The 22,448-nt window shown below is 41.5% G+C and overlaps 1 protein-coding gene across 8 annotated transcripts in view; it reads right to left on the bottom strand.

Moving 5' to 3' along the window:
* USP7 (ubiquitin specific peptidase 7) overlaps positions 1–22,448 on the bottom strand; it is a 90,244-nt gene that overhangs the window by 16,143 nt on the left and 51,653 nt on the right. For 6 of the 8 annotated variants that reach the window (XM_081840240.1, XM_081840243.1, XM_081840244.1 and 3 more), the window contains 17 exons: positions 20,147–20,345; positions 18,597–18,735; positions 17,970–18,058; positions 17,424–17,532; positions 11,478–11,608; positions 10,134–10,188; positions 8,548–8,628; positions 8,356–8,446; positions 7,799–7,881; positions 7,525–7,634; positions 5,884–6,040; positions 4,402–4,546; positions 4,034–4,164; positions 2,620–2,754; positions 2,401–2,502; positions 1,052–1,157; positions 18–116 (listed from right to left, as the gene is read on the bottom strand). In XM_081840240.1, coding sequence (XP_081696366.1) covers positions 18–116; positions 1,052–1,157; positions 2,401–2,502; positions 2,620–2,754; positions 4,034–4,164; positions 4,402–4,546; positions 5,884–6,040; positions 7,525–7,634; positions 7,799–7,881; positions 8,356–8,446; positions 8,548–8,628; positions 10,134–10,188; positions 11,478–11,608; positions 17,424–17,532; positions 17,970–18,058; positions 18,597–18,735; positions 20,147–20,345 — 1,962 coding nt within the window. The remainder of the gene's footprint in view (positions 1–17; positions 117–1,051; positions 1,158–2,400; positions 2,503–2,619; positions 2,755–4,033; positions 4,165–4,401; positions 4,547–5,883; positions 6,041–7,524; positions 7,635–7,798; positions 7,882–8,355; positions 8,447–8,547; positions 8,629–10,133; positions 10,189–11,477; positions 11,609–17,423; positions 17,533–17,969; positions 18,059–18,596; positions 18,736–20,146; positions 20,346–22,448) is intronic. The other 2 variants (XM_081840241.1, XM_081840247.1) reach the window with 1 other exon arrangement.

Below are 22,448 nucleotides of genomic sequence, written 5' to 3'. Positions count from 1 at the left end.
AGGCTGGCAATATCTACCCTGCCGTGTGGGAATCCCTTGGAGATGACTGCAGACAGTGCCTGGAGACAGACAGACAGTTCGTGCATCCGTACCAGTGACCACAGGAGGAATGACCACTAGGAGGAGAGCAGAGAGAAGAAACGCCATGGTACTTCTGCAGCAGCACAACCGGACACCTTCACATGCCCCAGCTGCAACAAAACATGTCTCTCCCATTATCAGTGTCTACAGCCACAGCAGGCGCTGTAACCTTCCAACAGTTTGACTTCACCCCCCCAAAGGTGCACTCCTCCGTTGTCTCCAGAAACAGACACATGCCAACCATGGCCCTCAGAAGGTTGTCCAGAAGGGAATGTGGTCCTCAGACTGAAAAAAAGGTTCCACATCCTTGCCTTAGTGCAACAGAACTCTTCCCTTTCCTTTCTCCATGCCCTACCAAATCTGTTCTGGAGGGTTGGGGAGAACCACAAAACAGATTTAGAAAGGGGCACAGGATGATGAGAGGGTTGGGAGGATGGGCAGTTCTGTTGCACAGCCAGAAGTCCTTGAGATAATAGAACTACTTCATTGAACACTATCCTAAGTATTAAAGAGTTTTTATTATCAGGCTCTTATCTACCTAAAGGGATTTCTAAAATGCAAATTTGCAGTCTGTGCTGTAATTTCGAAGTGACAGCTATTTATTCACTCTCAGAACAACTTTGTGTCACCTGAAAACTTGTACACTCCACTTCCAAGCAAAATGGATACAAAAAAGTCATAAGCTTCTGTACATTCCAATGGCTGGGATCCAAATGGCTTGGATATACCTAGTGGAATTTTTGACTTCTTCGCCTTGAATGGAAGATTCCCAGAGCATAATGGACACTACATGCAAAACTTCCCTCAGGTTTAAAAGAAGCTTGCCATGTGGTACAGGGAACTGCTATTTTGCGGGGAGAGGGGAGTGATTTTATCGGTGATAACAAATACACAAAAAATAACTTGGATATATGGGAAGGTAGCCACAAGGATCTTAGGAATCAGGTCAACATCTTAAATGTATGCTTACGGTCTTTGTCAAACTTGGGTAATGTTGCTCCTGTAGCAGCCATTTCTGGATCTACAGTTTCTAGGAATATTGTCCATGGGTTTTCATTGTCACTGAGCTCAATCATCTGTGAAGTTAAGGAAAGACACCAGATTGGGGTGGGGAGGGGAAGAGGTCACACTGTGAAGAAATGCTTTATTCAGTATATATTTGTTATGGTGGCATCAGGTTGTTTGAAAGTGTGAAATACTGCTGTGGGTTACTTAGAGGAGGGGCGAGATAAAAAGATGACAAACAACAAACATGCCTACATCAGCCCCACAGCTATTTAAGAGAAAATAATAATCTCTTTTGGACAAATAGGTTGCCGGAGTCATTGATCAAGGTGCCCTGAAATATAGAGATGTAACAGGACATAACAAGAGCCTGGCTGCTGGATCAGGCCAATGGCCTATCTAGTCTAGCACCTTGGTCTCACAGTGGCCAAACAGATACCTATGGGAAGCGTGCAATTGCACACCCCTTCTCATGCCACAACACTCTTCCAACTAACATCCTCAGCAACTGCTACAGGGGAATCCCCACTTATGTGGAGGTTCTATACCGGGACGTGCATGAGTAGGGATTCCCCTGTTCCGCCCCCGCCCCTTTTTGGCGTTAAAGATGGTGCGTCTGTCAGCAGGAGTGCGCGTGCTGATCACACACAAGTGGGGAGGCCCTGCCTGTATTCACAGGCATATTGCCTCCCGCGGTGGAGATAGAACAAAGTCAATGTGGCTAGTAACTTTTAATCTGTGAAGTTATCTAACCCCCTTTTAAAGCTATAGAAGTTGTCGCCATTCACTACATCCATCTAAACGGGCAGTGATAAAGCATTTTCCTAGTGAAGTACATCTCTACAATGAGATCCATGTTTTGGCTCTGTTTAGATCTGCTGCATATCCACCTCTACCCTCACCCCTATATCAGAATGCACTGAGGCAAGGATAGGTGTTCTAACATTTCAAAACAAGCCATGCCTTTCTGAACAGCATCTGAACATCAATCTTGCCAACCTCCAGTTGAGACAATTCCTTACATCCCACTTCTACTGAAGTTCTGGAAATGCTGCCCTATTATCAAGAGGCTATAAAATGATTATTAGCTTTCTGGAGGACCTGAGTTACAAAAGAATTAAACATTCAACCAGGACTTCACTGACATGTGCAATGAACAATTGTGATTAAGCATACACAAGATGGATGCCCTAATCTGAAGCACTACATTAAGAAAAATAATCTCTTATTTCACTGGTGCATGTTTTACTGCTCAATGCATAAGTGCTACAACAAAAATTAGAATTAATATTCTCTCTACCACGGCACACTCACAGTTTTATTGCCATCAGCTTCGTTGTCTAACATGGCTGGCCTTTTTGTCCCATTACTTCGGGCTTGCATTGGCCACAACCGTATTTGATCTTGTGGAAAGCCCTACAAAGGTGATGGTGGGGGGTGACATTTAGAAAGAGGTCAGTCATTACAGAATTACAAATGGTTCCATAAAAAGTAACACAACTGATTGGCTAAGATCTCTCACAGAAAGCTCACCATTGTTTGAGACAGGTTTTGAACGAATTCTGCTAGTGTTGAATTTTTCAGCACTTTGAACACAGTGTATTTCACTTTTTCTTCATCATACATGTCGTTGCCTTGATGGCCACAGAACTGGTCCTCTGTTACTATCTGAAATTACAAAACATGATTTGTTATTGAAATCCCCAAGGAATTGCAGTAGTTCACAACTGAAGCTCTTTTCCTCAAGGCCTTACCATGCCACAGGATTGAGGAACCTTTTGGCGCGCCAGATGTAGCTCAGCTACAAGTCCTATCATCCCTTACTGAGGCTGATGGGAGTTGCAGAGTTGAACATTTGGAGGGCCAAAGTTTCTCCACACCTTAATTATAGGGTCATGGCATGCTCCCGACCCATGTAAATCCCAGTGTGAGGATCCTGGCAGTGGCACAAAAGGACCAGGTTTCCCTGTGCCAACATTAATACCCAGTTTGGGTTCCAGCATCACAGCTGTGCTCATGTGTTTTCAATGACTTCTGCTTTCAAAGGCTCAAGCAAGGGGCTCCTACACTGCTCAGTAAGAATATCCTGCAGTCTTAACAATCCTATGGATGTATGCGGTGAAGGCCAGCCCACAACGTGGTTATTTCTTGTAGCAAACATATGGATTCCCTGCCAAGGCAGTTCTGTTGAAATTTTCAGACATCCTACAGTTGTTAACAGTGCAAGATAGTGTACAAACATCTGCAGTGAAAACTGGGGTACTACTTTGGTTCGAAGCATTAACTGTGACCTAGAGGTCCCTGGCTGACATCTAAGCTTTTATAGGCAAGTCACTCTCTTTCAGCCGCAGCTCCACATACGTAAGATGGAGTAATAATGTTAACTTATATTAATAAAAATTATCACAAGGAATTGTGAGGGAACCTATACACATTGTTTTGGGATTTTGGAAAAAGAATGTCATGTACAATTAGTCAATATAAATGGCAAGTACACAAAACAGGTGATGTTCTTGGCCATGCCACAATTTAAACCCAACAACACTGGTCAGTTTGGAGCAGAAGGTGGCATTCATTGCTAATCCTACTCAGAGCGTACCCACTGAAATGAATGGACAAGACTAACTTAGATTCATTCATTTCAATGGTTCTACTCTTTGAGTATAACTTAGTTGGACACAGTTTCTTATTAATTATAAAGCACTTAATGCCAAAATAGGATTCTAAGTGGTTATCAGCACAAGACACCAGGTAGCTGAGTGCTGGACTTTGACTGGAGAGCTCCAAGTTTAAAACACCATGAAGCTGACCTTGGGCTGCTTTCGTTCAGACTAACCTAACTCACATCCATATACAGTGGGATACAAATGTGAACATTATCAACAAATAATGCAAAATGAACTGGTATGTATTTCCAGGCAAAGGACCCTGGGGTGGCAAAGCTTACCTGTACTTGCATGTAGAGGTGGGCTTCTTGCCTCTCCTTTCTCTTTTGAGCCTCTATTCTTTTTTCTTCTTGCAGCCGTTCTACTAGTTGCTGAGGAATATCATGATCAGTGACTGCTTGCAAAACCTCACCTAGAACATATGAAGTGTGACAATTATTGTGCCTTTTCAAATATTGTCATCCAAACAAAAGCAGCAAGCATGATGAAAACCCTGATTTTTTGATATGTAATATTCATGCAAACACTATCCTTCCTGCACCCCATTGGTTTGCATGCATACAGACTTGGGAGTTTCATTGTGAATGTCTGCTGTACATTTTGAAAGATGATCCCTAGTGCTACCCAGAACTGAAGAAAAGATACGTACTTAATTTTGACTCCCTGATATAAACCAACATATACGCATTGGTACAGTGCCGTACAGATAGGTCATCATCGTGGCCTCCATAGTTATGCTCAATTGCTTCTTCTTTTGTACATCTAGATACAACGTCATCATCAAATTTACACCACTGTAAAGGAAAACAAACAAACAACATTTGACAGAGTTAAGCGTCATATGTATAATCTAACCTAAAATGTCTTTAAAAATTGCGTATTTGTTTCCTTGGAAGAAGATGATATTGGTTTGGATGCAATATTAAAAACTGACAGTACAAAAAATGAACTATTCAAATAGTCATTCATATAACAAAACTTTCATGAAACCTCAGTCAACCTTAAGTCTTAATTAAGAGAAATTAGCTTATATGTGATGTGGTACAGTCAAGAGAGCTGGCCTTGCTTCTGTCGGGAAGTAAAGTCCCTAGCTTAAGTTTCCCATTTTTAAAATGGTAAATGTGACATACCTCACAGAACTGGTCAAATGGAAAACCAAAACAGTTAAAGTTTTCTTTAAATGAGAAATATAAGTTAGTGTGCCATCTTACATCAAAAGCCATCATTGTTTTCTCCAAAGCACTAAGCTGCAATTTTCCCCAAACCAGCCCCAGAAGCATAGCTTTAAGTTGAATTTAATGAAGCAGAAGAGAAATATAACTTGAGATTCTAAAAACACAAATTTAAGTAGGGTTTCTTTCACTGTGGTTCTTCAGCTGATACACAGAATGCAGGTAGGTGATATGAAGTTTAAAAAATGCTAGGCTGGGCTTCCTTTAGCTGACATGCTGGTACATAAACACGCCTTCAAGATTAACTTTATATCACAACAAGCATAACCCTGGTCCTCCTCTCAACTTACTGCATTCAAATGCTACCAATGTGCAGTTAGTTATCTTAAAGAGGAAATGGGGGAACTTGCGGCTCCAGATGTTGTTGGACGCCAACTCCTATAAGCTTGTTATCAGGGGTGATGGGAGTTTGAGTCCAGTTGTATCTGGAGAGAAGTAGGTTCCCCATTCCTGCCCTATAGCTCCAGATCAATCTTATTTCTATATTAGTCATAGGCCATATCAGAATACAAAACACAGTAAGCAGTATTTTCTGAAGAGCAGTAAGTGTGGAGGCAAAATGCTCAGGCATACACAGAGATTTTGCAGTTTCCCACTTTCTTTGACAGTGCACCCTCCCTGCCCAAATATAAGGGGCGCTCCAGAGTAACACGCGATGAGGCAGGAGAGGCCACTAGCAGAAGTAAAGGTGAGCCAACCATGCCATGTATTTGTGGAACTTGGCCTGTACATTTTCTCTGGAGCAGACTCTCCTTCTAAGAAGCCTATATTGTAACAAAAACCTTAAGCTAAGGTTTCAAAGTTGCTCTATTAAAGGATTTTCAGAAGGCCTTTAAAAGGATACTACAATATCTTCATGGAGCTATACTTAAAAGGTTGGCTGTTTTTCCATTACTTACTTTTCCATCCCCTTTAGGGTTCAAGTAAACGACATAATGTCCACCATGGTTATCTCCACTGTGAACTAGCACTGCATGAAGTATGTAGTTTGCAGCATCCTTGGGGTCTGTTTTTTGCAAAAATTCATCAAGAGGCAGCTGATCTGGAAATTCAAACCTGTTTTTCATTTTTTGGGGGGAAAAGAGTGTGTTACATGTGGCTATTTTTTATTTTTAAAAAGAACTATTTTTGTGAATGAATGCTGACAAACAACTCTTGGAACAAGAAAAGGTTGAAAAATTGTAAGTACATCATTTCTGACATCAATTGCACTGACTGGACTCATAGGTGCTACATTTTACTGGCACAAAACTTTCTGTAATCAAAGGAAGAATCCTATGGGGTGTTGCCAAAGGTCATGGTTCAAGGAGTAGTTTCGCAGGCTCCGAGACTAGACTCTCTTTTCCAATAACTGCACACAAAGATGCAGTGGAGAACCAAGAGCAGATGAATGACTTTTTATTCAACGTTGCAAAAATGCATAGACACAATGCTGCAGGGATGCTTCCCCACAGTGGCTCTAATTCCGTGTCCATTTGTGCTGATTTCTGCCCCATCCCAACCTTTAGCTGCTACTGCATTAGCTTCTGCTAGTGTTGCAACAGCTAAAGCAGCAGCCTGCAGAAGGCATGCAGAGTGAAGCTGAATATCTTTACCCCATTTGACAAAGGTGAGAAAGACAGGTGTAGGAAGATGCATTATACCAAAACAAGCAAGTCCATCAAGTTCACTATTACATACTGGGGGGGGGGGGCGGTCCTAAGTTGTGGCCCTCCAGATGAGGTTGGATTCCAGTTCCCAGTAGCTAGCATGACTAATGACCAGGGATGATGTGAGCTGGGAGTCAAGCAACATTTGGAGGCTCACAGGTTCCCCAACCCTGGTATATAGTGACTTGCAGCAGCTCTTTAAGGTTTCAGACAAAGGAGCTTTCCAGCCCTACCTAGAAATGCCAAGGATTGAGCTTTGGGCCCTCAGCATGCAAAACATGTATGCTGCCACTCAGCTATCTCTCTTCATAAAACATGGGGGGGGGGGCACAAGATGGCAAGACACACCTTGTGCCAGCACTGGGAGTCCTCAACTCATTCTAGACCAATCTATGTATGCGTAACTATGCACAGAATTGCAGCTGACATATTGCATCTGAAACCTGTAGTTTCATAACATCAGTGCAAATATCACTGTGCACTATATAACATCTATGTGTTGTACTTATGCATTGTTCTTGATTTAAGTTCTCCTCAAAGTAGACCAGTTTACATTCATGGGCCTCAGTTAGTCATGTCCACTAATTTACAAGTGTCTAAGTGTTGTACACAACAGGAATTTGGACAAAATGCTGGGCAAAAAGGATTTATCGCCGTGCTTCCTGAAGATAAATCCTTTTACACACAATGATTAGATTACAAACAATGATTAACAAGACTGCAAAATTATTAAGTCAATGTTCTGGAATCATCGTTACCTTGGGCTGTGTGTTGCTGCTGTTCTTTGGCTTTTCAGAATAAATTTTAAATGTGGCAAGCTAGAATTCTGATAAGGATTTAGCATTTCCAGGTATCTAATTTTTGGCTTTAATATAACACAATATTGATTACCTATCATTTATCTTGATGTTCTGGTCAGTCTGGGGATCATACATGAACCTCATGAGTTGTAGATGCAACACTGGTGGCAGCGTTAAGAACTTTACACCTTTTTCTGCCTCCTGCATGTTAAAGGAAGAAACATCTGCATTAACAGTGGTACTGACATCACCCTCTGAAACAATAATTTTACTTACAGAATTGAGGTTACCAACATGATCCTTAGCATGCAGGACTACCCTGAAAACGTTTGTTATCACACAGACCTCCATGAGGAGTAGCATACCTGCAAACCATGTTCTCCTGCATCATATTTATTATCCCCATCCAGCTGTTCCACAGCAACATAATCAATGAAGGACTCAAATACTGAAAAAGAGAAGGGGTATGAAGAAAGGAGGTGTTACCAATCACACACAGAGGCTCCATGTGCGGGAAGAGCACATTCAAGCACCCAGCACAGTCCCCAGACCCTACTTGTGCAGCGACACTAGTGCGGGTTAAAGAAAATTAAGTTCCAGGATGAACAGCCCCGCTCAACTCTGTATCTGCCACAATCAGCCAGTGGACGCTAGACCTATTCAGGCATTAGTAACTGGAAAAAATCTCAGCCAGGAGCCTTGGTTGCAGACTCATACCCTGCTCATGTGGGGAGACTATTAACATGGGCAAGAGAAAGACTGCATTAACTGAATTGGTACAACCTGGTTCAGGTGTCAACATATCCCCCAGGAAAAATGAGTGTAGCAAACATGCTTGTCAGGTTGAAAGGTTCTAGAGAATCAGACATTTAGAAAAAAAGGGCTTATCTAAACCACATGGATTTATAAACTATATACTTACTGCTTTTCTTTCCCTTTATACTTAGCTGAATGTCATAATAATCCTCTATTCGTTCAGAACGATAGTCTACGTGTTTGCACTGGATATAAGACTGCAAACAAAAATAGGGTAGAGAGGTATCAGTGCATACAAACAACAAAAGTAACACACACAAACAGTGTCTCAAAGTTAGCTTTTAAACCAAATACATACCACCATTTTCCCCCTGAATAATTTAGGGATAGTGCCTTCTACACAGGTGCCTTTCATTTTATTTTCAACATTATCAAGCAACTGAAAGAAAGCAGAAAGTTTGTATTGGAAACACACATCTATTTAATTTATATACCCTTTAAAAGAAGCTGGGTGGGGCATGGGGACTCCCATTGCTCTCCCAGCCAGATCTGGCCCACCTCCCCTCAGTGCCAGCAACACTGCAACATTTATTTTATTTTTTCCCATCCATCCATCAGGTCATGACTCCCAGGGCGGGTTACAACACTACCAAAAAACACCATGATAAACAAAAATAATACAAATATAGCAATTAAAACATGAATTAAAATCCAACTGACTTGTTCACAGAGCAGTGAGTTAATAACTCAGATATGGCTAGCTGGGAGTAAAACAAAATCCTTAAAAATTCTGGGTACAACTTTAACTGGTGTTGAAAGGTCAACAGAACTGTCATTTGTGGCACCATGGAAGGTAGGGGTTCTGTAATTGAGGTGCCACATCTTGGCACTTTGTATTTCACCCAGTGATAGGATGAGCCTCTGCTGGTTACAATAGGGAGAGGTGTTCCTTCGGGTACTTGGGATCCTAAGTCCTTTAAATCTTTACATACAAACACACTGAATTGTGCTCTATAGCATACAGGCAACAAATGCAAATTTGTCAGAATTGGTATTAGGAGATACCTGCTGGCTCTGCCAGTCAAAATTCTGGCAGCCATATTATTCTCTAACTGCAGCTTCCAATCAGTCTTCAATGGTAGCCTTAGGTAAACCTTACTGCCGTCATCCAGAGCTGTTCTAGCCAGCAACAACTGTATCCCAATATAGGGTATCTGTGCCACTGAAGCCAATGGCAGATCTAGATCCAAGAGTATCCCCAAGCTATGAACCTGCCCCTTCTAAGGGAGAAGAATCCCACCCAAGACAGGCTATCCGTTCAATTCCAAGACTGGAGGAACCACCAATCCACAGTGTTACCCAAGTGGGATTTCAACTTCAGTTTATTGGTCCTCATCCAGGCCATCACTGCCTCCAAACTACAGTGCTTTCAGATCACCCTCTCACACTTCAAGCTACTTCTGCTTTCTTAACAGAAAATTATTTGTTTAGTTTTAATTCTGGCTAAAGGTCCTGAATGCCTCAGGGTGGCACTTTCTTAACACAGAACCAGAAAGAGACCCTACTTAGAGTTCTAAAATTTAAGGTTTTCCCCCTTGTCAGATATTCCTCCTCAGTGTGCAGGAAACGCAACTCTGCACATATAGGGCAGGACACTAATAATGTCTGCACAAATTCCAGGGCTGAGATTTCAACAATTAAATTAAATTTGATCACTGGCTCTAACTAAACCTGGAGTATAAGTAAAAGATGATTTAGGTGCAATCTAGCAAGAAGCAATTTTGCACAGCCTAATCAAACCAGGAGATATTCTGCAACTTCAGTTCATTTCAGTGGGGCTTGTGTGGAACAGTCTCCCTCTGGATTACCCTGTGAGTGACACGACATGAATAACTGCAACAAAACTGTATGCTAATCTTGAACAGAAAAAGGGGAAATACATACCACTCGACATAGTTCCTGAACGTCATGTTGCATGAAGCTGTCTAACGTCTCCCATCTTTATTAAATAGTGGGGAAAAAGGCACTTATAAAATGGCCACATTTGAAAACAATTGTGAAGTTATTAAAAAAATACCTTGTGCTGTACACCAACAAAAAGCCCAGCTAAGAAAGACTGTGCAACTTATGAAATCCCAGAATGAACCATTCTTTTCATGTGTGGACACGTAAGTGCATGAAGAACGGGCAGAAAACCTGTGACCTAGATCACGATTACCATTTCAAATGGCCTGCCACTCCATATCTTGCGTGTGTGTGTGTGTGTGCGCGCGCGTAGTGCAACTGCATATATCTCAAGCAAGCCCAGCACTGCAGTGGGGAGATTGCCTAATAGCTAATGCAGCCCTTGGGCTTAAAGGCTTAGCACAACTGGCACAAACTTTTCTTTCAAAGAAAAAATGATCCTGATTTCCCTTTGAAAAATCACCTGACTGTTGGTGGGAGAGCACTTCCAAACAGACTTGCGCCATTAGAGGTATGCATTGAAACCGGGGCTCCCCATTCTGCACCACCACCACCCATTTTAGCAAGGGGTTTCAATGCAAACTGTTTTGCACCAATGGGGCAATCCCCTTTGAAGGCAAACTGGTAATGACTGGTACTGGGAGTGCACCTTCAAAGGAGGTTGCTGTAACTGCCTAGTAATCTACTTCAAATTTCAAAAGGTGTTTATCGCCTGACATCATTATGACATCAGGAGACTGACAGGTGGGTGGGTGTTCCCACCCAGTTGTCATAAACTTGACCTTGGGGGTGGGGGAGGCTTATGGATCTGGTATGCCAGCCAGATCCAGTTCCCCACTCCTGCCTGGTCCACCCCAACAGGCAGCATCTCTCCAGGGTGTCAGTCAGAGAGTCTTCTCAATTACAGTGGCTTTCCTAAACTCTAAGTTGGCTAGAGATCTTCTGTTACTGGGCAGCATATAAAGAATATGAAGCACCTCTTGAGATACTTTTAACTGCAGATTCCAAGGGCAGAACTTGAGGGCTTCATTGTTCTACCACTGGGCTATGATCCCTCCCCATAGATTCCTGACAAAATGGTGGGCAAAATGCACATGGAAGGGTTTGCTATACTAAAAGGATCTGTTGGTGCATGCAACCAATGGCAGGATCCCCTTCAGCAAGAGCCTGTCAGGAACGGACGGCTTCACCACAATTAACATACTCAGTCTTGGTTCATTTAACAGATGGTGAAAGCCACTTCTGAGAAGAAGTAGGCTGAGAATCTTTGGTTAAGAAACTGGCCAGCCATGAAGAGCCATCTGATATCTTGGCAGCACTTACCCAAAGGATTTTGTCAGCTTCTTAGTTCCTACTGGTTTGTCGCTATGCTGAAGCTCATAGAACACCCTCTGCAATGCTAAAGGAACACTTTTTGATGAGTCATCTCCTTCTGTGGGCATCATGTACACAGCCTAAAAAAGAAACCAATTTAATTAGGACTACAGAAAAGGGTCTCATAGCTCACATGGTTGTATTTATTAATCCATTTCATCATGATCAAAAATCTGTCAGACAGGCCAACATCAGTAAAACACATTTGAATAATCTGCCCATGTACTCTGCTGACACTAAAAGGGAGAGGAAGGCCCTGCAATATCCAGCAGTTTCATCATATTGCTTACAGTGGAACAGTTGCTCAAATCAGACTGACAGCTTAATTTTCAAGATGCCCAAACTATTGCTGCATCACAGCAAGCTAACTGCCATCCTACATTCTGTTTGGACCTTGGCATTTGATGCTTATTTAAATGAACCTTCCATTATGACATTGCACCAGATTATTTGGAGGGAGGGGTGTCTCTAAAAAAGGCTGCCCTTAGTATTCTCTTCTCTCCCCCCCATCCTTTCCAAACATATCTGAAATTTGTCATGCCCAGAACTCCAGATGTTTCAGAGAGCAATTCTGATACAGAGGTGACCACTATACAGCACAACTCTCCCTTAGGGATGGCATGGACCCCAAGCTAGCCTGAGGAAGAACAATCTGCAGGAAGAATTAATCTTGGCACCAGATTAACCCTCTGAAAATTAGAGGTGAGTTCAGACCTCTCAAACAAGGAACCAGAATGCACAGCCTCATCATGTCTCCACAGGTGAACCCTCACCTGTAAAGTTCTGAGAGGAGAGGAAGTTTAACTGAAGACCATCAAGTGATGCTGGAGTGCAAGGCACCAAGCTGGGCAGCTAAGGGTAGGCTGGTCTTGATCAACACTCGGCAGGATGGCTTTACTATTTTTGTGCCCATCTCAGTTCAGACCCTTATCAGAGCAATTTACAACGAGAGTGGGAGCATGTAATGGGAACTGTCCTAGGTCCTGTCCTGCCTGACTCTAATCAATCTGCTACCAGACACACAACACAGTAAAGTTTCCTCTAAATCATGTTCAGCACCTTGCAGAACTGGAATTATGCACAACAGCACAATTTTTATCGCTATATTGTCTCAATTCAATACACAGATTCAACATCTTGGGCATTTCCCTACACCAGGGAAATATTCCAGCTCTCAATGATGCAGTGGTTCAAGTACCCGAGGATCCAGCTACATATCAGACCATATATATCTAGGGGAACATTTGCCATAGATAATACTGCATTGCCCTTAGCTAGAGCTAAGAGAATGCATAATTCAGTTTCAAGACTAGGTATTTTCACATTGCAGAAAACAGACAGAATCTTCTAGTCATTGAGGGGACGTTCCTACCTGGCTCAGTACAAGGCAACTTCCTATGTTCCTGAAGGGAAGGGCTGTGGCTCAGTAATGGAGGACCTGCTTTACACATAGAAGGTCGCAGGTTCAATCCTCGGCATCTCCAGGAAGAACTGGAAAAAACTGCCTGAAATCCTGGAGAGCCAGTGCCAGCTAGTGTTGACCATGCTAAGTTAAATGATCTGAGCTGGTAAGAGGCAGCTTCCTACGTGACTGACAGTATGCCCATTTAAAAGCATGCAAGAAAGGGGTCAGATGGGTTTTACTTATCTGTTAATCACCAGAAAGAGGGAGGAAACATACACCAATTCAATTCTCAGATTACATTCAACTGGGAAGGACTGAGAACACCAGTGAATTTAGACAAAGGGCCCTAAAGGGATTAAAATGTGACATGGCAAAAGGCTGCATTGTGTGGGTGACTTAATCGAAGAGTAGGGGAATAGTTCCAACTATTCACTGGTGACACAGGAGTGAGGGAGAAAACTAAAAACACAGAATGCACAAGAGAGGGAATTAGGAGAGCAGCTTGTGTAGAAAAGTCTGAAAAGGAGACTAATGCAATCCAAGGCTGTGCAGAAAATGTTGACATCACAAGGGCCATGTTATGCTGCTAAACTCCCTTGGAAGGATTGCATCCCGAAAGAATTAACTGCAATAAATAAATAGTACACTTAATGGCTACAGACTCTACTATGTATTTTGGAAATGTGTGTTTGATATTCATTTGGACCCCACTTATTTTAACCAAAGTTCGCATGAAGGTTTCTGAGATCAAGGAGCAGGGTTGGCTGCTCAAGGTGGCAAAATTAACCTTTCAAAACTATCCTGATTTTAACCACTGACTCGAAAACTCCACAGTCTCTTTGGTTTCTTAGAATAACAAACCACACTGGGTTAAAGGCTGCTAGTGACAAATGAGTAGACCACAAGAAAGGAAAGTAGAACTCTGGAGGATTAATACAAGATTAGGATGAGGAGAGACTAAGAACAGGAATAGCAAGGCATATTACAAGCACGTAAAAGAAAAAAAAAATAGAAATACACCCTTGAAGAATGAAGACAAGCAGCCAATAAAAGGGAAACAAATAGGAAACTTAGGGGCCAGGATCACTGGTATATCTAGTTATGTGTTGTCTACACTTACTGGCAGTGGCTTTCCAGGATTTCATACTGGGAACATTCCCAGTCCTACCTAGAGATGGTGAGGATTCAACCTGGGATCATCTGCAAGCAAAACACTCTACCACTAAGCTGTGGTTCCATCTCAATACCTCAGTACAGAGCCTGCTGATATTTCAACGGGCAAAGTAACATGCCAGGCTGATATCCCTAGGGAAAAAGGGGAAGGGGCACACCCAGCCAACAAGACCACATCAATGGTAGGAAGTTGAGCAAGTTTTTTTTTTAATGGCTGGTATCAATAGAGACAAAGGAGGCCATAGGAAGAGGAGGGAGATGAAGAGTAGTTCTGACCCACCTGCTACATAGTGAAATTAAACCACTGAAGTAGAGAGAAGCTGGGGAGTTAACAGGAGTTGAAAAACTTTAGGAGCTGGTTTAGGTGATAAAACAAATCTGCTTCTATAACTAGCAGATTATAATGGAAATCCTAAACAATACAAAGTAGGTGACTGAATTTAGCATGGTACAAAGAAAGGGTTTGGGGTTGGGGGAGAAAAGCAACTGAAGTCACTGCATAAATGCAAAGTAACAAAATAATTTATTTGGCAGGGTTGTCAATAAAGGAGGTTCTGAATCTGCAACTTCTTTAGGCAACTTGGACTGTATGTCATTCACAATTTTATATCGGTTCAGGGAGGAAAAAACACAGAATGCATATGGAACTGAGTTTGCAAAGTCTCAATTTTCTCTCTGGGTGGTAGAGTAAAATTGCCAGGTGAGCTTCAGTATCCTCACACAGCTCTTTGTTAAAAACTTGCTTTTAAAAGAGTTGAGATCCTCAGTAAACTAGGCCAACATCACACCCTGCAGAACCTAAACCCCTAGCAGAGTTATTATACGGGGCTCAGATTTGGACAGGCACTCACCTTGTATCTATGGAAGTTGTCCAACCAAAGTTCTTAAGGCAAATTTTCTCTGTGCCACCCTGTGTCCCAAACGCATCATTGCTCCTAGAGGCTAATCTTCCCTCAGTAGAATTGCGGATCTAGCGTAGGACACTTAACTACTGGCTTCACGTAAACTCAAATCCCCCCAGTCTACTATCCCTAGGGCTTCAAGATTGTCACAAGAGTGCCTGGACTAAAATTGTCTATCAAAAACTTCACTCTTGTGCTTTATCACCACAACAGCTACTCACTTTGGGTGAGTAAAGCAAACAGTCTAATTTGTCAGCATCTAAATGATACTGAGTGTCAGAACAACTTGGCCACAATAAGGACATTTTGCCCATGGTATGAATATTTTCCACCTTCCCATTTTGACTCTCTGGCACCCTATCTGCATAACCTAGCAATTCTAAAATATAGACGTGCTTTTACTCTGCAAGATTGAATGTATTGTTCTCGACTGTACTTGAGGGACGATTCCAACAGATTCCACATGAAAAACACTTATGTGCCTGTGGAGATGGCAGTACTGAATCGGTGGTGAATGCCCTTCTGGCTTGCACTCTTTATAAAGACTTGAGGAATGAGAATATCACCCCTCTTTTATTGTCCATTCTGGGTCGTCCAACCACAGCTAAAGTGTCCTTTCTCTTGGCAGATCAAGATGAGCAGGTGACAGCAAAGGCTGCAAGGTTTTTAGCTGGGGCCATCAGAATAAGATCCATTATTTGACTATTGATTCAAAACCCTAAAATGTATTTTATATAACTTATTATTACTATTATTTGTATATCGTATTGTTGTTTTATGGCTATGGCCGATGGTTGACGCAAATAAAGATTCATTCATTCATTCACACCCTGCAGAACCCTAAACATGGGTACACAAAGTAGGGCCTGATACAAATTGAGAGTGGCAAGAAGAAGCAAATGTGAGAAAGCAAGAGTTCTTTTCTTTGACCAACCTAAAAGGAAATCATAATCAGGAATATATTAATATCAGAGAAGTCTCCCTTAGGGAATGACCATAAAAGAACCAGAAAGACAGAAAGAGACAAAAGATACCACTCTTTGCAGTAACAGGTGGTGGTTGTTTGCATAAAAGCCTAAGAAAAGCACATTCATTGCTCAACTAAAACACTGTGACAAGGAAGTTGAATAGCTGGGTGGTGGGGAAGTTACTTAAAAAAAAAATTAAGCTTATTGCAAGACTAGGAATTGAGCAATCAGGTCAAGCAAAATGCCAAACAGTATGCTCGCTGCACTCCTGAAGGATCATAGCAGACAGTGCTACCTCCAGAATGAACCATTCATCTCCTAGACACCATAGACATTAGTAATTTGTTAGAATCAGCTGCATGCATAACCCCAGAGTGGGGGGCTGGCCCCATAGAACAAAATACTGGAATAGACAGGCCTTATTCTGATCCAGCAGGGCCCTTTTTTGTGGGCGGAAGAAAAAAAAAGATAATAGGCACAGACAAGGAGTTGTATCCCGTACTAGTCCTACTCAGAGTAGACCCACTTAAATTAATGGGCATAACTAACTTAGTTGTATACAACCTGGTGATTTCAATGGGGCATTTGATCCACTCTTGCATCAGGCCTCCACTGTACATTTAATGAGAACATGGCTTCATTTAATCCCTATAAGCCACAGTAAGCAGCAGCAAGTTTTCTCCTCTTCTTCAAGGACTGCTGGGGTTCTAGAAGAAAGCCCTTCAAGTGTCTCTTCATTGCCAAAAGGATCGATGGTACCTCAGGCAGGTTTTGCACACAAGAAGCAGCTGTTCGCAACAGCAATGGAGATAGCTAGTGACTTTTACCTTTTGGTAAAATCTCATGCACATTTAACAATTGGGTAGAATAATAATGTTCAGATGGATAGGTATCAGCTAGGGTGGGGCATGTAGAAGAAATACTGAGGAGTCCGAAGGCACAAGTTACAAAGAAACAGAATGCAGGTGACCTACCAGATGGATTTACAATTAGAGAATGCTTGAAGTTGAGGCTGCCCCAAACTTCAAAACGGCAACTGGCATTTGCTAGCTCAGAGGTTTTCTCTGCCACAAGGGTGAACTCCGTGGCAACTGCCACCAACTAAGAGATCAAGCTACTCTACCTCTTCCTTCCACTGGCCTGCCATCTCTATCGTCTTCTCTACTGCCAAGGCTGCCTCCCAGGACTTGGAATAGCTCTGTGGTGCTGCTTCCTTGGTGTGGTTGTGGGTGCTGGTTCAGGCAGCAAGTTGTAAATGCAGGGCAGGACAAGCAGCTACTACAGAATAATTTACCAGCTGCATTCGTAACATGGATTATCGCCTATAGCATCCTGCACATCTCCAGTGCAATAATGTTAGACTGCACAGCTATGGGGGGTCGCTCCTAATATCCCCATAGCAATTCAGCAGCATATAAACAAGGAAGTCACAAAAACTTTGGTTTACCTTTCGTAGCTGATTTGTGAAAAATAATGTCTGTAATAAGCTGTTCATATAGCAGGTTGCTCCCTGGTTCTTCAGTCCTACATATCCTGTATGCTTCTTGGAATCCCACCTATAAAAACCATGAATTGGGTTACAAGAACCACACACACACAAATTAATGTATTTCCAGTGTGTGAATACAAAGGACAATTATTGTGGAACCAAGCAGTATACACCAAAACAACCTTGCTGGTCATTAAGGCGATATATCCATCGTGGAATATTTAGAATTTGTTCGATGTATTCAGAAATCTGTTCATAAATTTTATCCTTTTGAGTATGCTCTTCAAAGACCTTCTGAAGAAAGACTGCACGGCGGGCTGAATTCTAAACCACAAAAATGAGCAGGTGCTGCTTAGAAGTTGACAGTAATGTGAAGTGATTTGTTGAACACTGAACACAAGACACTTACCAAATTCACAATGGATATCAAAGATTGTTAAGAAACTTGGTTACTGACCCACAATCCAACCACTTGTTCCAGTCAAAGGATCATAAGGTACTTACGCCACGCCATGTGGAGCATCAGCTTGAACATACACTTCAAAAGTTACTTTGTCATCTTCTATATAGCCTTTATCTGGATCAGTAACTTCCTACAAAAAGTAAAATTGACAACAAGAACATTAAAAATCAAATCACATATAAGGCCTAACTAACATCACTTTGATGACTGGCAATCTTGAAAGCTCTTTTCTTAAAACCTGCATTCTATAAATGCACACTAACTTTCAACAGTGAGTTTGAATGTTACAGGAATGTCTCCTGCTATTCAGAGAGGAAGATCACTGCTCGTCACAATTTATGTGAGCAGGACCACCAGTTGAGAGCTTAACATGGGACTTCTTTCTCATAATGTCAATTACACTGCGTTGTATTCTTTATCCCACCCTTCCTCAAACGATCTCAAGGAGGTATTCACAGTTCTCTCCAACCTAGGAACCTGTTTTATTCTCACACCCCAGTGAGGTAGGTTAGGCTAAGAGGAAGAAATAAAGGAAGGAGGAAGGAGACTTGCTCAGAATCATTTGGTGAGCCTCATGGCTGAGTGAGGATTTGAACATGGATTTTCTAGTCCAAAACTTATTCACAACCATCACACTGGCTCTTGCGCTGCTACACACTGTTACTTACACTCCATGACATAAAGTTGGAAAAGCCCCAGTCATTTTCCTTATGAAAGAACAAGTGGCTGATACGGCGACTGAATGATTTCTCATCATCTTTGTAATTTATTATCTTGAGCACTGCTTGTGCATGACAAGACCATGACCTGCAACAATTAAAGAGATAACAGTTGACATGCTGAGCTGCAGAAAAAAGATGCTAATAAACTGTGCTTTACTGAACAAGCCTACCTTACTTCTTGCCACCTCTGGATAAAAAAAACTTTGCTTCAATGCTCTCAGAGCCATTACAAACTATTAACATCATGGAAAGCGTTTGAGTAGAGGCTCAGTTTCTCACAGAGCTGTTTTTATGTGTTCACTCACCATGGAATTTTTCTAGCTCGGTGCATTTTCTTCTATAGCTATCTAAGAATGCTACAACTCCTCTAAAGCAGGTAGGAATACTTAAAAAAGACTTCTGCTACTACAGGTTAAGAAACAGCAAATGGAGATGCCACTGTTCTCTGAATGTTTATTTGCTTGAATTCTCAACCTGAGGGTTAGGAGACTCCTTCAAAAGATTATACATAAACTCCACTGTGCCTCCCACTCAGCCAAGATTGTGGCTTCTAGTTCTTAGTGATGTGCTCCAATCCCATGTATACAAAATTCTGCTGTAGCCACCTTACTTTTATTTCCTGTTTTGTTAAGGCTGTAAGCTTTGATTTTTAACAACGTAAACTGAGTCAGCCAACATCAGCTTTAGATGTTAAAAACAACTTTTAAAAAACATACAATTCTCAACCTGTGCTCACTTTTTCAAATGGACCCCTGCCTAGCAGCTTTGGTAATATTCAAGTTTATTAATTAAAATTAGCTGATCTACCCATTTTTTTTAATCAACTGACAGGCTCTAGTCTTTTCCTACGGGAGACCTTTCTCCATTTAGCGCTTTTTTTGTTTACCAAAAAACAAAACAAAATAGCAGCAACTGAGCGTTTCAACATGCTCAGATCATTTTGTGCTCATGCATGAGGAAATTGAAACAGGCAGCACCTCACCAGAAGGAAGTAGCAGTAAGTATGCAACAGTGCAGCCAATTTATGCTTCAATAAATCAGCTCTGTATATAGATTCGCTGAGCACTTGCTGCCTTCTTCTTGTTGGGAAAGGTCAAATAGTCTGCATCCTCATCTGGTTCATGTATTTGGTAATTAACGTATTAACTATTCAAAACTATTAAATACCAGCCTGAATAGCTTATTAATTTGGTCAATATATATCTGAGAACTAACATACATTGCATTCATCCCAAATTAATTTATGTCAATCTCAACATACTATACCCAATATACAGCAGACAACAAGGAAGACTACTTCAGACTGATCAGGCCTCTCTAATGCGACTTTCTGCCTCTTTCCTCCACATCTAAGCATGTACCCCTAAACACCCTTCCTGAATGCCGAAGCCCCACTCCTCATGCTGTCCTACCAATCGACGCAGAAGTTATAGTCAGAAAATGCAAGAGGTTAAGATGGTGCTATACAGAAAAGTATAGTGTATAAAATATCTTACGTGGAATCAGACTCAGCATTGCACTGAAGAAAGAATCCTACACTTTTTTGGTGCGGCCTGTCTGGGTAGAGTCGTGGCATCACCATAATCTTCCATGGCAGGTTCCGTACAAAGCAGGGGGGACTTAGGACTGATTCATTCAGCCTGTTGAAACGTTCAACAGTGAACTGGAAAGTTGCTTCCGACCGCCAGCTTGTGTCTGTAAAATACCAAAGTTCAATTAAATGCAAATTAAGCAGCCTGATCTTTCAGTCCCCATGCAAGGCCAATGGTGCTTGGCCTCCACTCACCGTGTGGCATTTCATCAGAGCAGCAAAACACCCCATATGCATTGAAGTCAGATGTAGAAACAGTAAGAACACTGCAGAGCAAGGATAAAGTCTTTAATAGACTGTATATTTTATTTCTGATTTTTAGTTACCAAGGGAATTTATTGTGCAGAGATTTGGAGAGCACTGTACCAGTATGCAGTTGACGCCTAACTTTCTTTATCCCCTTTCCAACATCATATTCTAAGGAAGCAGTAGAAAAAGTACACTGTACCACCAGCTGCCTTTGAAAGCTGAAATTTTTAGTTGCAGCAGTTTGTACCAACTGCAGATTTGACCAGGGCCAGATATGTGAATCATGCACCTCTGTTATCATGCCAATCTCAGTGGCTTACAGGCTGGTTCCAAGTTCAAATGCTAGAAGTTCATCTCCTCCCTGTGTGAGTTGTCTGCCCACTAAGATTATCATTAATTCCCCACCACCATCAGTTGCTGTGGATACAAAAGAGGGACTTCTTTGTAGTGTGGGACCCAGACTCTGGAACTTCCTGCCATGGGAAATGTGCCTCCCCCTGCTATGGAATGCTTTAAATTAACAAGTCTACATATCTAGTTTTTGGTTGGACTGTGCATATACCGTCCCCTGCAAAACAACAACAACAAACAAACAAACAAACAAACAAACACTTCACTGCTTATAACGATTGAGCTGTAAGCCAAATCTGGCTTGAAATAGCTCAACAAAATATATACAACCCATACAAAGAAATATACAACCTCAACAAAACAAAACAAACATCATCAGTGCAATTATGCAACAAAGGATAAGGGGTCACAAAATACAGGATGCATAAGGTTTTAAACTGTGACATAATCAGATATGGGGAAACCTCTGGTACAAAATATTTTTTTTAAAACAGCATAAAGAGGAACCTGCATAACTACTGTTACTAGATAATCAGTACCTAATAGTTGCTGACAGCAGCTGCAAGGAGAATATTGTGTATGTTCAGTGATGAAAAACTGTGAAACATTTATTCTACTCACACAAAGAAGCTGCTAAAAAGTCTGGGGGAGGGACCTTCATTTTCAGATTCAAAACATCAAAATGTAAAGTCACAGCGCCCCTGATAATAAAATAAACACAGCTCTATCTTTTTAATGTAAACATTGATCCATTCTTGACAGAGTTCAGTTTGGAGGTGAACTGAATGGCATTTCACATTAAAAGAAGAAGCTTCGTTTCAAGTTATTTGAAAAAAATGCAATAAGCAGCCACAAAATGAAATCAATGTGCATTTTTGCATTTTCAAGAGCCAACTCAGCATTCCATTATGGTCTTTTGCCACAGAAAAACAAAGCAGTCAAATAGAAGTATTTCAAATGACAAGCTTTTGTTACATAGCTTTTCAATCTCGCTCTTCCTCCCTGCCTCTGGGGTCTCCATCTTTCTCTTTCTCTTTCACACACACACACACACACACACACACACATATTCCCAAATGAATTTCAATTAGTAAAGGCACAGTTACGCCCCCAGGCCAGATTTTTACTTGTGAAACCAAAGCTGTTATGCGACCATGAACGTCTTCTGAAAGCCTCCCTCTTAAAATGCCAAAGTATTCCAATTTTTTAAATTTATTTCAGAATCTATAAACTGCTCTACATTCAAAAATACCTGAGCAGTGCAAAAAAGTTTATAACATGTAATACAAATGATAAACCAATGTTTTTGTAAAAAAAACTTGGAAGTCAACATGAATCAAAAGCTGAAGTTTTAAAATGAACTGATCTGGAAGGCTTGGGAAAAAAACAAATGTTTTCATCTAATGTCAAAAACATAATGTTGGTTGGGGCTTCCTTCATTGCTAAGGAAAAGAACTTCAGAGAACAGGTGCCACAACACTGAAAGCATGCATTTGAGCCATAAGGCTTGACACGGAGGTGTGTGGCACCATCAATCAACCTTCATTCATAGATCAAAGTGACCAGGGTGAAATGGGAGAGGTGACTTTTCATAATACCCTGGTCCA

This window comes from Podarcis erhardii, assembly GCF_964252035.2.
Source record: "Podarcis erhardii genome assembly, chromosome: 14".
NCBI lineage: Eukaryota > Metazoa > Chordata > Lepidosauria > Squamata > Lacertidae > Podarcis > Podarcis erhardii.
The sequence above is the reverse complement of the archived record's forward strand: the minus strand, read 5'-3'. Positions and strand labels throughout refer to the sequence as shown.